The sequence below is a fragment of the Tursiops truncatus genome, chromosome 8 (assembly GCF_011762595.2).
Source record: "Tursiops truncatus isolate mTurTru1 chromosome 8, mTurTru1.mat.Y, whole genome shotgun sequence".
In the NCBI taxonomy this organism is placed as follows: Eukaryota; Metazoa; Chordata; class Mammalia; order Artiodactyla; family Delphinidae; genus Tursiops; species Tursiops truncatus.
Genome location: NC_047041.1, coordinates 58,307,156 through 58,323,940, shown reverse-complemented (window position 1 = coordinate 58,323,940; position 16,785 = coordinate 58,307,156). Strand labels below are relative to the sequence as shown.

General features: G+C 53.7%; 1 protein-coding gene across 4 annotated transcripts in view; it reads right to left on the bottom strand.

The window, feature by feature from the left end:
* Positions 1 to 16,785, bottom strand: part of PDE2A (phosphodiesterase 2A) — a 102,226-nt gene that overhangs the window by 77,642 nt on the left and 7,799 nt on the right. For 2 of the 4 annotated variants that reach the window (XM_033862352.2, XM_033862351.2), the window contains exon 1: positions 9,422 to 11,528. The exons of 1 other annotated variant lie outside the window; for it this stretch is intronic. Coding sequence is in view for 2 of the 3 variants with exons in the window: in XM_033862351.2 (XP_033718242.1) it covers positions 9,422 to 9,444 (23 nt within the window). In the remaining variant the exon portion in view is untranslated. Of the gene's footprint in view, positions 1 to 9,421; positions 11,529 to 13,536; positions 14,165 to 16,785 lie in introns of those variants that run through there. One more of the 4 variants, XM_033862350.2, reaches the window with a different exon arrangement.

Below are 16,785 nucleotides of genomic sequence, written 5' to 3'. Positions count from 1 at the left end.
CTGTGGTTTGCTTTACACGTTACATTAACCCATTCGATCCTTACAATATATACAAAGGTGGATATTATTATGCCCATTTTACAGTCAAGGAAATGGAAGCTTAGGGTGATAAAGGAACTGCCCAAGGCCACACAGCTAGTATCCAGTAAAGGTGGGATTCAAACTGAGGCTTGACTGACCCCAAATCTCATTCTTATTCTGTTCCTAGGTGGAGAGGGGGTCACAGACATAGTCCCTGCCCACAAAGAGTTCATAATCTAGTTTACCTGTCCCAGTTTTCCAATCAGCACCACTGGAAAGTGTTCCTTGAGTCTTACCTGAATCCCTCCTGCTGCAGCTCTGACTTGCCCTCTCTTTGTTGGGACCTCAGCGGGGCAGAGGACCAGCTTTCATCCCCTTGCAGACACCTGGGGTCCTTCCATGAGCTCCCAGCCCTTTCTCCACCCCTACCTTGCACAGAAGTCTCCCTCCACAGGAGGGAGTGAGGTGCGTGCTCTAAAAATACTTTAATCCCTCCCTCTCGTGCTCTAATTAAGCTGAGTGAGTCATTACTTTAAGTAATTTATTGCTAGTTACATAATTGCTTTAATATTTGGGTCTAGGACTGGGGAACAAAAGAGCTCCCCTTCTTTTAGGGGAATTGCTAGTCCCCAGGGGAGTTTATGGCCCCTGGTGGAGATAAGGACACAAGTGGAATCATGTTGGACAAGCCCCTGCTCCAGTCTGGACCAATATATGGCCATTTCCACCTGGGCCCCAGGGCACACCTGATCCATGCAGGGGCAGGTTTTGGGGAACACCAACTCCCTAATCTCTGTCACCCACTCTGTAGATTTCTGAGGCCACCACTCCCAGCTGACCCAGCCCTCAGACCCAGAGCCTACCCTCAGGATACTATGGCCTGAGCATCCCTTCCTTTCCCTGGCCTCTTGCCCCTTGGCCTCTACCAGTCCACGGGAACCAAGGCTCAGAAAGGGCAAGCCGTTCCTTGGTGTCTCCCAGCATACAGAGACAGTCCCCTCTCTGTGCCCAGGTTGTCAGCTCAAGGAAACCCCAGCACCTCTCACAGCCCTAGAAGGAGTCACCTCCAATGGGGAATGACTGCAAAGGGCACAAGGGAAGTCTCAGGGGATGATAAAAATATGATTTCCTTGATTGAAGTGGTGGTTATATGACTGTAGAGATTTACCCAAACTCATTGAATCATATACTTTAAATTGGTGATTTTCTTGTATGCAAATTATACCTCAATAAAATAAATGTAAAAAAAATTTTAAAAAGCAGTCACACCCCCACCTTCTGGATCCCCATCGCATAACAGCTGTGCAAAATTGGCAGCCATGCAGAAACTGAGGCAGGGAGGTGCAGAGAACCAGCTACAGAGGGCGCATAGTAGGTGCTCACACTGTAGATGTTGGTTTCATTCAGTTCCAATTAGCAAGGACTCCACAGGCACCTCCTGGGTGCACTTGACTTGATCTCATTAGCTCTCCTCCTGCTCTCACGCGGCCCAGGAGGGAGCTGAACCGTGCACCATGCGCATCACAAGCTTTGTCTCGGTTAATCCTCGCAGCAGCCCTAATGAGGTGGGCTCCATTATCATCCCCCTTTTACAGACGAGGAGACAAAGGTGGTAGAACTAAGCACAGGTCCTGCTGCTGAGAAGTGGAGGAGCTGAGAGCTGAACCAGGAGGCAGTCCCGAAGGCTTGGGCTCATAATCACTCTCCTCTACCACCTCCCTTTCCCACGCTAAGTGGCATGGGTTAGGAAGCCATGCACGGAAGTCGTGCCTCTGACCCCAGGCCTCCAATAATGAGGTTTTCACTAGGCTTAGAAGTAGAGGGGAGCACACCCAAGCAAGGATGGCAAGTGAACGTGTGTGAGTTCGGAGAGGTGGCAAGAGGCAGAGCCACCTTCGGGAAGGAGGGAACTGGGTCAGGTAACAAGCCTGGAAGAAATGCAAAAGAAATCAGACAGAGTCTGAAAAAAATGAGGCAGAGGGCATCCAGCTGTGCCAGCCAGTGAGTTAAATGCCTGCTCAGGCCCTGAGTAGCCAGGGCTCCTCACTGCTATTCCTGACTCACTCCCCCCAAAGTTTGTCTCTGCCTAGTTTCTCGGCCCTAATCGCCCACTCAGAACTCAGTCACCATCTCACGGGGCACAGGTCAAAAGCCTTCATCCCCAAACTTGTAAAGACTGGTTGCAAAACATAGCAGTGATGCTATGTGGCACAGGAGAGCTCTGAGGTTGGGGAGTATGGAAGGACCACCAAGACCTGTTGAATGACAGGAGTTAGCCAATAAAGGGAGGGGATGTTGAGGAAGGGTGTTCCAGGCCAAAGGAACAGCATATGCAACAGTCCAGAGGTAAGAGGTGGGGAATCCAAGGTAGCTCGATATGGCTACCTGATGGGTATTCTGTGTTTATGATGAGCATGAGTGTTTCTGTGGTTGTGCACCATGCATGTGCTGAATCCGCATCTGTGTTGCATGTCTGCGGTCTGTATGCCTGGGTTATACACAAGGGTACTGGGGCTCATTCTGTTTCTTCTGTGTCTAGGTCGATCTTTAGACTCATCCTGTGTCTGTTTCTCAGTGTGTATTGATATTTGTGTTGTGGGACTCTCCATGTCTGTGGGCTGTGGTCTGCTTCTTTTATGTTGGCTTCTGTGTCTGTTTTTCTCTTTGTTTGGGTTTGTTTCTCCCATGCCTGGAGCTGTGTTTTTGTGGCCAGGGTACTTGGTCCCTGAGAAGAAGCCTGGGCCAGGGGTGCTAAAGCCGGCATGCAGCCGTTCACAATAGCACCTAACGAATGTTAAGCACTTAGTGGGGTGGAAAGTTGCACTGGAGATACTAATTACCACTGATAATGAGTCAGCAGCCTGAGGTCCAGCAGAGGCTGAAAGTGGGTCCCCACTGGGCACTGGGATGAGCTGGCTGGCCAAGGCCCCTAACTGCCCCAGCACCAGGAGGGGCCACTTCCCTTACTCATCCCCCAGGGAGGCCCGAGGCCCAAGCTCTGAACAGCAAAAAGGACTGAGATCAAACTCCAGCATGAAGGTCTCAAAAGGGAGGACTTCAAATAGACTTGGCAGTAGACAGGTCATAAGTGTTATTAAGAGATGAGGCAGCAGTGACACAGCTTTGCTCTTGGGGGCCACGGTCTGAGGGGGTGGCTTATGGGTGCCATGGATGGGTGCTCTGGAGTGTGGAAGCCCCAGGGAGGATGAGGCAGGGAGGAATGCCCCTGGAGGGGGATCTAGAGTTGTCACACATCCCTGCATAGGTGGGCAGACACTGGGGAACTAGGGCCATAGCTGAAGCAGGTGAGCTGGGGGGTGGGCGCTGTCACTCCTCCCCTGACCTGTCGATGCAACTCACATGTCCTCTGCCACCCCTGATGGCAGCCTTCTTGCCTCTCACTTGGGTCTCCACACCAGCCTCCCCACTGCCCCCTCTAACTCACCCTTCACTTGGAGCTTCCTAAACCCGAAGTTGACCATGGCCTGAGTGACATTCTGCAGCAGCCCCAGTGTGGCCCCGACAGGGTGCCGGGCAGTCATGGCAGGAAGTAGTTCCAACCCAACAGCAGACGACTGGGTACACCCACCAGGCCTCACTGGACATGATAAAGTGGGTATTCAGAGGCAGGGCTTGACTTCTGGCTCCAGCTCTGAGACCTACTGGCTGTGTGACCTTGGGCAAGTCGGCACCCTCTCTGGGCTTCAGTTTCCCATCATCCATTTGTCCCTCCAAATCTCCACCCTTTTCTGCCATTCTCTGTGCCCCAGAGGATGACTTCTAACGCTGCTTCATCAAGCTCCCTTGCCCTCTAGCCTCCAATCCAGTTCTGCCAGTGAGGGCAGGCAAGCAGAGAGAGAAGTGAGAGGGCTCAGGGTATTTACACCCTCTCCCACCCCACCTCCTTTGACAGGCTCTGTAGGGCAGCTCCCATCCGGGACCCGGCTTGCATCTAGAGCACTCTCCTTGCTCCTCGGGCATCTCAGATGCTAGTCCTGAGTGCCTCCACATGCCCTGTTGGTTCCCTTAATCCTACCCCTCCTCTGTAATTGTTGCTGCATCAAACTGCCTTCATTTAAACCATCTGAGTGTCATCTGTTTCCCCTCTACAAAATAGGGCTAGCTCCTTGAAGGCTAGTTGAGGTGACTGAAGGAGGTGATTTGAACATACAGTTGGCCCTCCAATCTGCGTCCATGGATTCAACCAACCATGGATCAGAAATATTTGAGAAAAAAAAAAAGTTCCAGAAAGGTCCACAAAGCAAAACTTGAATTTGCCATTTACATTGTATTTACAACTACTTACAGATCATTTACATTATATTAGTTATTATAAGTAATCTAGAGATGATTTAAAGTACATGGAGGTTATATGCAAATACTATGCCATTTTAAATAAGGGACTTTTGCATTCTCAGAGCTTGGTGTCCACAGAGGGACCCAGATACCGAGGGACAACTGCATAAAGGGCACTCTGTAAACACTGTTCTCTCCATCTAGCCCCTAAACCCCACTCCACTTGAAGTTTTAAGATAACTTGGGGACTTCCCTGGTGGCACAGCGGTTAAGAATCAGCCTGCCAATGCAGGGGACACAGGTTCAAGCCCTGGTAAGAGAAGATCCCACTTGCCGCGGAGCAACTAAGCCCATGTGCCACAACTACTGAGCCCACGTGCTACAACTACTGAAGCCCACGCACCTAGAGCCCGTGCTCTGCAGCAAGAGAAGCCACCGCAATGAGAAGCCTGCACACCGCAAAAAAAAACCCAATGCAGCCAAAAATAAATAAACAAATAAATTTATAAAAAAAGAAAAGATAACTTAGAATTCTCTGGTTTTGGAAGGATGCAATACTGGGCTGCCTGCTCCTCTCCTCTGCTACCCTAATTCCCGCCCAGCCCCCAGCACCAGGAAGCCTCCATCCCTGCTCCACCCAGAGCCAATGTCTGAGCCCCCAGCCAGGGGCCTCCCACCCTAGACCCCCAACGACTCAGTACAAAGGAAGCTGTGTGTGTGTCTGTCTGTCTGCTCCCTTGCCAGTGCTGAACCAGCAAAACCACTGCAGAGTTGGCCAGTCCTACGCATCCCACTCCTACCTCCACCAGAATGTCCTCACATCCAGCCCCCTGCCTCCAATCCCAAATCTCCAGGAAGACAAATTTTTCTCCAGTTCCCCCTAGGAGGGGGATCTCCCTGCTTCCAGCTGGATGGTCTAACCTCACACCTTCCCACTGCCCAGGCCGCCAGGGGGAGCACTCTGGGGCTCAAACCTCCTCTTACAGAATGGGCAGAGGCATGTCCTCTGGTCCCTCCATGGCAGCTACAGATTAACAAACTTCTGAGAGTTTGCCACCAACTTCCCTGCTAGGGCAGGAGTCTCATCTCCCACGTCCCTAACCAGGCTGCCCAGCCCCTGCTCTCACCTCCCTACCCCATGGACAGGAAGCTCATCCTTCTTTCCCAGGGCAGCCCCTTCCCTATGGGGCTACCCTGGCCCCCTCACACTGAGCCAATCTGGGCCTCCAGGACTCCCCCAGATCCCAGCAAAGTCTCAGTACTAGGAGACCAAGAAGAGATTTTAGGGAAAGCCTTGAATGTTAGAACAACAGAAACCTACGAAGACATCTGATACAAAGATAAGGACATTGAGGCTTCTAGAGGAGGCCCCTCCCTGGTTCCACCCCACTGCTGGACTCTTCTGCATCGAGTCTCCATGTTCCATAGAATGGCAGACTTCACAGGTTCCTTGGAGGAGTCTCACAGCAAGCAGAGGCTCTGGTAGAAACTTCAAAGGTGGCGTCTGAGGCCTGGGAGGAGTCGTAATGCCCAGGTACAGGAGGTGGCCTCATGGCACAGACTTGAACCTCTACTCTGAGCTCCCTGCCTGCTCCAGAGGCTGGAGGGAGGGAGGCCTTCCAGGCCAGACATACCCCCTCTCTCTGTTCCAAGCCCTGCCATCCCTCCCTGGATCCTGCTGTGAAACCTTGTGCTAATCACTAACCCCACTCTGGGACTTCAATATTTGCATCTATATAACGAGAAGACTGGACTGAGAGTCCCTGAAACTCTCTAGTGGGGAACAGGTGCAGCCATTAAGAGTCCCCAGGAAGAATGGAAGCTAGACACCTCTTAGCCATGTCCAGCATCTCAGTCTGATGGCCCAGGATCCTGGCTGGCCCCACCTGAGCCTGGACACAGAGACAATCTGTTCCTTCCAGGGCCCTCACTGACTAGAAGCGGGCCAGAGTCCCCGGGCGGAAGCCCAGCCCCGCACATGACAGCCCCTTCAGCCTAAGTCCACGCACATCTTGTCTCTCCCTTTAGGCAGGTGTTATCCAGGAGAGAAAGTGTTGAGTAGCTATACCTTGGGCATGGCCTTGCTGTCAGGCAGAGCAGGTACCTTCACACACATCCACTCATCTGTGCTCTCCCACTCGGACATGTTCACCCACATACACAGACATATACATCTACACAGCGTTACCAGAACAATGTATATAACACTCTACACACAGGCACACATACAAACAAGCCACCATCTACCAATAACTCGGGCATAAAAATGGACACTCACATGTTCACACATATGAATATGTCCACACTTTTATACAAACACTGATCCACACACTCTCACCCTCTCAGACCCATACACACACGTGTACAACTGGAAGTTCACATTCACACACACACACACACAGAAACACAAAGAAACCAACCAATCTCGCCCCCATCTAAGTATCAAGGAAATCATCATCCAATAGAAATCCAGACACCAACTGCAATGTCAGTCTAAATCCATTTCCAAATCTAAGCCTGCCCCAGAACGGTGAGGAAAAATTTCTTGTTTCCAGGTTCAACCCCTCCAGCGTGTCTGTCCCTGCCGTGTGGGGTCCAGTCTCTCCAGCCTACTTCCTCCCTATGCCATTTCAGCAGGGCCCTCTCATGCCCAGCACGATGGAAGTGGAGAACAATGGATTGCCCTCTCCCCACCCTTCATCTCTGCTCCTTTTCCAGCCTTTTCAAACATAAAGAAGGCTAGAATGGACTGTGTGTGACAGCACCCCTGCTGGAGATATGTGGCATTACAGCACAGCTCTATGATACATGGTCATCACTCCTCAGGCTGTGGTGGAGGAGAATAGGTAGAAGGGAGAGGAAGAAGAGGAAGGGGGAGAGGAAGAAGGAGAAGTTGAGAAGTGTGCCGGAAGAAGAGGAGCAAAATTCTGGGAGCACCAAGAATGGAGTTCAGAAGTCTCAGGCTCTCTTGGGTATCCCTGCTCCAGTCCAATCAGTCCAGGACTGTAAGCTCAATTCTCCCAAAGCTCAGCTCTAATCAGGTCCTGCCTCTGCTCAGAATCCTTGGGTAAGTCCTAGTGGGCCACAGCAAGAAGTCCAAACAAAGCCTGGAGTTAGGTCTCTGGGGCTGGCCAGTCCATCTCTTAGCCTCATATCCCAAGGAGCCCAGCCCTTGCTTCTTACTCTTGAGCCAGGTCTTTGCTCAGCTGCTCCTTTGCTGAGATGTCTAATTTTCCATATCTTGCCTGTCCTTCGAGGCCTGGCCTTTGCCATCTGGGACAATAATCCATGGAAAGGGCAGGAGCTTTGGGGGGCAGACAGACCTGTTCTCTCGGTATTAGCTGGATACCTCTGGGCAAGTTATTTTCCCCTCTCAGATCCTGTCTCTTCATCCAGAAGACAGCAGTCTCTGGGGTTTGTGGTGAGGATTAAATGAGATCATAGATGTGAAAACAGTACTCTGGAAGCTGTAAACTTCTGTGTGAACGTGTGAAGAGTCATAATTATGGCTTAATCCTTTTATCCCTGCACCCGCCAACACACATCAGGCTAAGCGATCCCCGAGGGAAGGGGTGGAGGCTGCTTCACCTTTGGGCCTCGAATATTCCAACATTCACCAGGGCCTGCCCCACCAGCCTCAGCAGCAGGGTGTGGATTTGGATCCAAGGTGGCAGTACAAAATGTACTCACTGCAAATTCACTGGAAACTACAACTCCCAGAATGACTCATAGACTGCCATGGGCGCGGCCACAGACCTAAGCCCTCATCAGGCCCTTTCCTCCACTGTTTTCCCTGGGGATTAGTCTCAGACCAGACAGGGCAGCCCAGGGAGGTGGTCACATGTCTCTGAGGCCCCTCGGCCCCTCCCACGGAACACCCACACTTCTCACCATTCCCACCACCACTGCTCCATTTCAGACCTCTTTGTCTCTCCCACGGGATGACAGCTTCTGGGCTCACTAGCTCTGGTCTCTCCCCCTCCAGCCCCCCACTGAATCTTTCTAAAAGGGTAGGTGAGTGTGGGTGGTTCATAATGGCAGCAGCGAATCTTTATGAGCACCTGCTGCATGCCTGGCGCTAAGCGCTCCACTTCCAGATCCTTCAGTTATCCTGCCAGGAAAGTATTATTATTCCCACTCCATTATCCACATGGGACTCAGAGAAGTTAATTAAGTTGACCAGGACCATACAGAGTAAAGTTGCTGAAACTGGAACCTATGTCTGTCTGCTACCTTCTCTATTCTATTTTCAAAGCTTCCTCTGAACCCAGGGTAGCCATCTCAAGAGTGAGAGCCCAGAAGACACAGGGTTCTCATAGCTCAGCAACTACACTGTGGGGAAGTCCTCCCAGTTGTCTGATTTAAATCCTTTCTGCTGCACCAAGCCCCAGTTGCCTCCTGTTTTTCAGGGAAGGCAGTGAGAAGGGTGACTTCAGGGACTTAAAAGAAGTGGGTCACATCCCTGGGGACCTGGCCTCTCCCAGGGAATGGGCAGCTGAACAGTGGGAGATAAATGTGTTGAAAATATCTGTTACTAAATACATCTACTTCCCGAGAGGATGGGGTTGCTCAGGGTGCCTGTAGCCCCTGTCCTGGAGGCCACAATCTTGTGGCTCTGACAAACTGAGGTGCTCAAAGCAGCAGACAAGGCTGCTCCGGCTGTCCTGGGGGCTGGGGCAGAGCGGGTGGGAGGCCAGCATGGAAGGGGGTGACGTTTCCTCCTCCCAGCCAAAGCTGCCAAGCCCAAGCTGGTTTATTTGCATATTACTTTGCATTCATTTGCATGCCACTTTCTGGAAGGGGCCCACTTTCTTCAGCCCCTGCCTCTCCCTCATTTCCAGAGTCTCTGTTTGTTCACTGAACACCCCATTCTCAAACAATGAGGAGACCCTCAGCAGGCCCAAGAATCTGCACCAGGCCTACATGTCAAAGCTGTTGGGGGACACCTTGATGGCAGAAAGCGCTTACTCTGCTCTAACCTCAATCCCTTCACTCCTCTCCTACTCCAGCTCTGCCCAGTCCTTCCCCCACCCTTGAACTTCACACTTAGGCCACTTTGAACTCTTAACAGTCCTCACATAAATAAAACCATGTTTGTGCTCACCTCAAGGCCTTTTTATGTGGCATTCCCTCTTCCTGGAGCTGTCTCTCAGTTCTGCCGGGAGAAGTGACTCTTCCTTTTAAGGCCAGCCCCAAGGCCCCTCCTCCTAAATTCCTTTGTCTGACACTGGCAGAGGTAGGAAAGACCACAGGCTTCCCTCCAAGCGGTCACTGGCTCTGTCCCTCTCCCTGAAGAGCTGCCACGTTTGGTAGGGCAGCAATCCATTGAATGGCTGCTGAAAGAAGGAAGGAAGGAATCCTGAGGCCCCTCCCCTGTCTATCTGAGCCCCTCCAGTCCCCCTCTCCCTGGATGACATCACTCACCTGCAGGAGGGGTGGGGCTAATAGTGTCTGCCTCCAACTCCCCCTCCTGTCCTGGGAAACTTCCCCTCATGCCCACATCCCGCTCTTGTGAAGCCAGGAGATTCCATAGGCCCTCTGTGCCGGTAGGACGTCCTCCTCATTGTCTATCCCCATTCCCTACGCTGGCCACGCCTGCTTCTTTATCTTTATTTTTGGAGAGGGCGCAGGGACTGCTCAATCTGTTTTACCATCTGTAGTTGGAATAAAGGCCACTGATCTCTCATAGCACTACTGAACCACTATGCCCCAGCCTGGCCCTGCTTGGGAAGAAGGACAGTGACCCAGGATGGAGAAATGACACAAGGCCAGGCAGCCTGGAGTAGCTGGGCCTACAAGGGAAGGGCTGCCCAAGAGGGAAGGGATGAGCATGCTTGCCCTGGGAGTATGTAAGCAGGGCTGGATAGATCTGCGGCCAAGCTGTAGAGAGGAGTGAAGTAACTGCTAGAAGGTGGCCCAGACACTCTTCATGTCCTCTCCGCCTTGGAGGCTGCACTGACTGAGCCTTGGTGCCCAGCCCTGTGCTGTGAGTGGGGTGGGGAAGCACAAGGAGGTGGCTCCTGCCTTTGAGGAACTCCTTGGCTGGCTGGGTAAGGAGCTCACACACAGGGGACATCACAGGGGAAGGCTGAATCGGGGCTGCATTCCTGACCCTGTACCATCAGGGAGAAAGACTTCAGGGTGGGTGATGGGATCAGAGGGAATGGGGAACCAAGGAGGGCTTCCTAGGGGAGGTTTCCTATGCAGAAGCCTTTCCCTAGCTCCCTAATTTTATGAGGAAAATCCAAGCCCCTTAGCCTTGCACCTGAGACCCTACAGAATCTGGCCCCTTCTGCCTCTCTTCCTCTTCTCAACTCCCTTCTCACTCCTGCCAACCCAAACTCTCTTTGCCCCTCGAACACACTGTGCTTTCTCACATCTACCCACTTTTACAGGCTTTTTCCTCTGCCCTTCCCTGCCTGGGCAATTCTTATCCATCCCTCAAGATCCAGCTCAAATGTCTCTTCTTGGGCAGCCCTGGCTTGGTGCAGGCCCCCACTCCCACAGCTTCTCTCTGCCCAGCACTCTCCACTGCGTTGCCACTGCTGCCTTCCTCATCAGACTGGGCACTCCCTGAGAGCAGGGTCTGAGTCAGGGTCCTCTCTGTGTCTTCAGAGGCCAAGCCAGCGGGCACCAAACAGGCACTGGGGGATCTCTGTTGAGTAAAGGAATCAACGAATGAATGATCAGATGCAGGAATGGAAGCACACTGAGTGGGTAGATTGGAGAGGCCGAAGCAGCAGAAGCCTGAGGAGTGCAGGCTGGACGTGACAGCAGCGTAGCTGAGGGTGAGACCCCCAGTCCATTAAGACCGAAGGGAGGTATTGCTGGGAGTTCTGCCTCCCCCATTTGGCCAGATCCCAGCCAAGCCATCAGTAATCCCCAGGGACAAGAGGCTGGAGTGGGAAGCAGGAACAGAGCCAGGAGCTGTTTGGTGGGCAGGGGGAGCTGGGGGGTGCAGGAGCATAAAGGCAGTTAACCCTTATGGAGCCATCCAGCTCAGGCAACCAAGAGGGCCTGTGCAGGCCCAAAGGGAAGAGGACTGAGACTCAGCACGAGCCTCGCAGCTGGAGGAGAGCGACAATGCCACAGCTTTGGTTTCCCTGTCTGGGAAGAGATGGCTCCACAGTCTCAGACCCTCTGCACCCTGGCTAGAAACTCTACCAGAGTCCCTTCACTACCTTCCATGTCTGAGCCTTCCAAGAGCTTTTCCTTCCCCACATCTGGACCCTCTGAGGTCACGCCACTGCACCCCCCCCCCAACCCTGGCCCAAGCCTGAGCCACTCCCATGCTCCCCTTCCCCATCCTCTTTCCCAAGCCCTCCAACCTCTCCCTTCAGAAAGCCCTGGTCTCATCTGCCCCTTGGCCCACGTGGCCCCAGACCTCACTGATACCCACACTGGTTTAGCCTCCACACTGGCCTCCTGGCTCCCACCCTTCCCTTCCAGTTTAACCTTGACAGTGCCATTGAGGCAGCTTTCTAAATCCCAAATCTGATCATGTCCCTCTGTTGCACAAAACCCTTCTGGACTCCCCAGGGCCCTCAGGATAAAGCCCAAGAAGCCTGGAGTTCAAAGCCCCACACGATGCGGTTCCTGCCTACCCCTCCAGCGTCCTCATTGCTCCAGGCACACACCCCATCCCAGCCCAGGGCCTTTGCTCATTCTGTGGCCACGCCCCACCCCCACCTCTTATCTTGATCTTGGTCTTTACTGCTTAATTATTTTCAAGCTATTTTATGTTAGGAAGCTTAGGAGGCCCCAGAGAGCAGAGCCATTATTGCCTATTTCTTTTCTGGATCTCCCCACACGGTGTAGAATGAATTGTTCTGAGCTCATGGAGGTGGTCACACATTCATCCACCCCCACCCGGCCTCGGTGGGCCAGTGTCCCAGCTGTGTCCTCAACCACCAGGGGAAGGAAAGAGCCACTCACACACACTCAGATGAACACATAGACACACACAAACACACCAGCCACACAAGCACCAACATACACACTCATGCACACTAGCACCATGATCACACACCCACACTGGAACACATGCTAATACAGACACCCACGTATACACACACACACACACACACACACACACACGGTAGTATTAATATTCACACACTAACAAACACACACCAACATGAATACACATGGAATCAGACAACATGCTCAATATTGAGTCACTCTATTTTGCAGACACAGCACACATTAACATGCATGCCAATATACAAATTCAAACACACACACATGCATACACACACACACCCCTGCACACATACTCTCACAAAAACTCTGAGAGTCACACCGGGATGCTCACACACCCTGACAGGCTGCTGCACATCCAACCACCAAGGACCCCAGAACTCTACATGCTCCTCTACACCCCACATGTCCCTTGTACCCGCCACATGCATGCACACACGCACACACGCACACACACACACATAGCCTGGCATAGACCTGCACTGCCACTGACTTGGAGACACATGTCACTTGCCTGCTACCTCGGCAGCCCTCAGATGGTGGAAGGGCATCTCCACAGAAGCCCCCTCCACTCACCTGCACGTGCATCTCGCTGCATGTGGGTGCTCACGAGGCTGGTGCACAGGAGCCACATCCCAGCCAGCCCCATGACTCTCTCTGGGACAGGGGCTTCGGGGACAAAGTTGCCTAAATTGCCAGCTCTGAATCCCAATCCTCATTCCATGGAGAGCAGTTGCCCCAGACCCTCTCCTGCTCCAGGGCCACTCATTCATAATTCATGTTCTCTCTCTACACACACACACACACACACACACACACACACACACGCACACACACGCCCTGGTCTGGGACATCATCCCTCTCCAGAGTCCTGAATTAAGTCTATCAGACTCCAGGGCTCCTTGGAAACACACACACACACACACACACACACACCTCCCCCACCCCCAGCCCCTGAAGGGATGGTTCACATTCATTATCAAGCCCTTCCGTAGCCACCATCCCCTTCTATGGGACCCCAGCCCCAACACGCCCTAGGTTGATGTCAGGCAACCCCGCCCTGCACAGAGACCCCCCTCTATGCTATAGTCCAGCAACAGGGTGCCCTGGAGCGGGATCGATCCAACCACGTGGCTCAGCTCTACGCCAACCCCAGCCCCCTGGAGGGACTCCCAGGACCCTGTCCGTGGCTCCTCCTGCAGCCACTCACCCGGACCCCAGCCCCTCGACAGTACTCACGGCTCAGCCGGTCGCGCTGCCGGGTACTGCTGGCTCCTGCAGAGGATGGAGTGGCCGCATGCCTGCCCCATCGCTCCTCATCATCTGCCTCCCCAGCCAGACTAAAGTGGCACCTCGCCCTGTCCACCCTGCCTGGGGTTCCAGGCAGGGCGCCTGGCCCAGCAGGCACGGGGACCGAGAGCAGCGGCCTGTCCCCGGCTCAGCCGGGACTCAACACCCCAATCCAGCCCTGCTGCCCTGGCTGCTCCTGCTTCTCTGGCTGCCACTGCCTCTGCCGCTAGGCTTACTCTGGGAGGAGGTTGGAGCAGGTCTGGTAATGCAGAAAGGGGAGGGAGGAGGGAGGAGGAACAGAGAGGCCCAGACAGAGGGAGAGAGGGAGGGAGGGGTAGATGGAGGCTCCGGCTGGGAGAGAGGAAAAGAAAGACTCACACACAGAGGGAGAGACTGAGAGAAACAGAGACAGGAAGGGGTAGAGAAACACATGAAGGAGAGGAGCGAGGGATCAAAGCCCCATAGAGATCAAGTTGGAAATACAAAAGATCAGAGTTATAGGGAAAACACACACACAGAGGAACAAAGACGGGGGGAAAAAGACATGGAAATGGAGAGAGAGAGAGAGAGAGAGAGAGAGACAGAGAGAGAGAGAGAGAGAGAAAGCTGATGGAGGATCCCAGAGAGAGAAATGTGAGGATAAGGGATTTTGAGGCATTTTCAATGCTTGTGAGCTAGGATGGGATCTAGGTATGAGGGGCAGGTAGACAGAACCCAGACCCTCAGGGCAAGGCGACACCCCCATGCCCTCCTCAAGTATGGAAGGGCCACAGGGCTTCCTGGCAGAACTGGATTCTCTGGCTTCCCTTGCTGGGATTGTATCATGTCCTAGGGTGCATCCTCAGCATGGAGCTGGGTACACAGGAGGCTCAGGGGGCTTTTGCTGATGGTCTTTGGACTCAAAGCCTCATCACAGAGTCCACCTCTTGGGGGCTCTATTTAGCTCGGACACTGTGGGAGCTGATGCATGAGCATGGAATTCTACTAGGAGTTGTGGCACCCAGGCCACAGCATGCCCCACATGGCTTCACTGTCCACAGACTATAGGCATAGGGGAGGGCCCGCTTCACCTCTGCCATGTCCCTGAGGGCAGACAGACTCCTGACTCCTGAGGAGGAAGCGTTAACCTAATGGAACAGGGGCATTTTAGGCAATGGGACAGGTAGGGAACTGCCTCAGCAAAGCTCCTGTTGGACAGAGGAGAGAAAGCTCCACACCTGGAGGCAGGAGATGGGGGTTCAAGTCCTGGTTCCACCACTAACTTCCTCATTCATTCAATCATTCATTCAGGAACACCTACCACTGGCCAACTTCATCAGATATGACTCAACGGTGCCTTGCCTGGGAACAGCACCCAGGCAAGGGGAAGGGGGTACTTGCTGTGTGACAGAGGGGAGCACAGGGTCTGTGGTGCCCAGAGGGAGCCCAGTGGTTGGCAAGCATTTCCAGAAGAGAGGATATCAGCTGGGTTTTTTAAGGCAAAGAGGGGGCCCCAGGAAAAGGGGGTGTATTCCAGGATAGAGGAGCTACACATAACCCTCACCAGTAACCCCAGCTCTCTGAGCTGTGACGGGGAGTAACCCCTGCCGCACACACCGAGCTCCAGGCAGAAAAGCCCACGAGGCTGAGTGGAAACCTGACCCTGCTGAGGGGTGTGGGTGCGTCCAGGGATGGGGGTGGACAGGAATGACCGAGCTTGTGCAGGAGGCCTGCCCAGGCCGAGGGCTACAGAAAGCAGTTGTCTGTGACTTAGGAAGCGTTAGGAAAGAAAATGTGAGGGAGGCTTTGCTTCCCACTGTGGCCTCAGAAGGTGGAATTTTAGATCTCTGAAAGCTCTGGGCAAACTGTTTCCTCAACCTGGCCCATGCCTAGGACCTTGCCCCTCCATGCCTGCTAGCTAGGAAGGCATTCTACGGGCTCAGAAAGCCAAGGCCCTGGACCACGTCCAGTTTTGGCCTTTCACAGCTCCCTTTCATGCCCTGAGGAGCCTGGCGGTCAGAAGCTGAGTCAGAGGATTCAAAGGAGGGTGCCTCCTGGGTGTGGAGGGGAGCAGGTGCATTGAGGCCTTACTTGCCTCTCAGCCTTCTTTCTCCTCTCCTGCTCTGGAAATGATGGTAGAGGTCTCATCTTCAAAAATCTCCCAGGATTATGCTCAAGCAAGTCAGGCGGGGAGGTAGGGCCTCCTGCCCACCCCACTGCCACACCAGCCTCTACAGTTGCCCCGGAAGTAAGGAGTCTGTAGGAATGAGGTGCAAGATCCAGGACTATGCGCACTCCAGGACTTAGAGCCAGGCAGGTATAAGTTCAAATCCCAGCTCTGCCATGTGCTCTGGGCAAGTTATTTCACCTCTCTGAACTTCAATTTAGTGTTCTCATCTGAAAGATGGGTGACAAACTCCAAACTCAAAGAGTTGTGAGGTTTGGGTAATGTCCGTAAAGTTCCTGGTACATAGTGCCCTCTCCCCTTCCCTCCCCTAAAGAGACTGAATTGATGGCGCCAAGGGAGTTAACAGCCCCAAATGCTGGGGTAGGGTTCCTGCAAGGCAGTGTCGGGAGGGGGCAGGTGCCGAAAAGAGAGAAGGCCTGAGACTGTCCAGGCCTGCTCTTCACTCCTCCACCTCGAACCGGCCTGCAAAACCAGCCAGTGCAGGAATCAAAGGCCCCGTGAGATTACGGCGAAGCCCCGCCCCACCGCAGGCCCCGCCCCCGGCCGCTCTCCAGGGTGCTGACCAGCTTGCACCGCGTTCACACGCCCTGGCCCACTGCCCTGCAGCCGGCCAGCAGACATCATTTTTTTGCTTGTTGGGGAGCTGGTGGGAAGCAGGATGTTCCTGGGAGGCGGGTGGCTGCCAAAAGCGACGGGAGGATGCAGCCTCTGGGATCCGGCCTCCGCTCCGCGCCCACCGCCTCGCGAGGACCGCAGGCTCCAGCTACCTCCTCACTGCCAAAGAAGGCGTCTTCTTCTCGTTGTCCTCCCCGGCCCCTCCCAGGCGGCTGTTTCACTCGCCCCTTCCAGACGGCTGCTCCTTTGTCTCCCTCACTGATTCTTCCTATTTTTGCCTCCTCACTGGAGGACCGGACCCTGCTTCCCCTCATTATCCACCCCACCCCCACGGAGCATGGAGCGCTCCCCCAACACCCCAACTCCCGAGTGCCCCCTGTGGGCCAGCCCTCTCTCTGGAGCTCCAGATGTCCAGT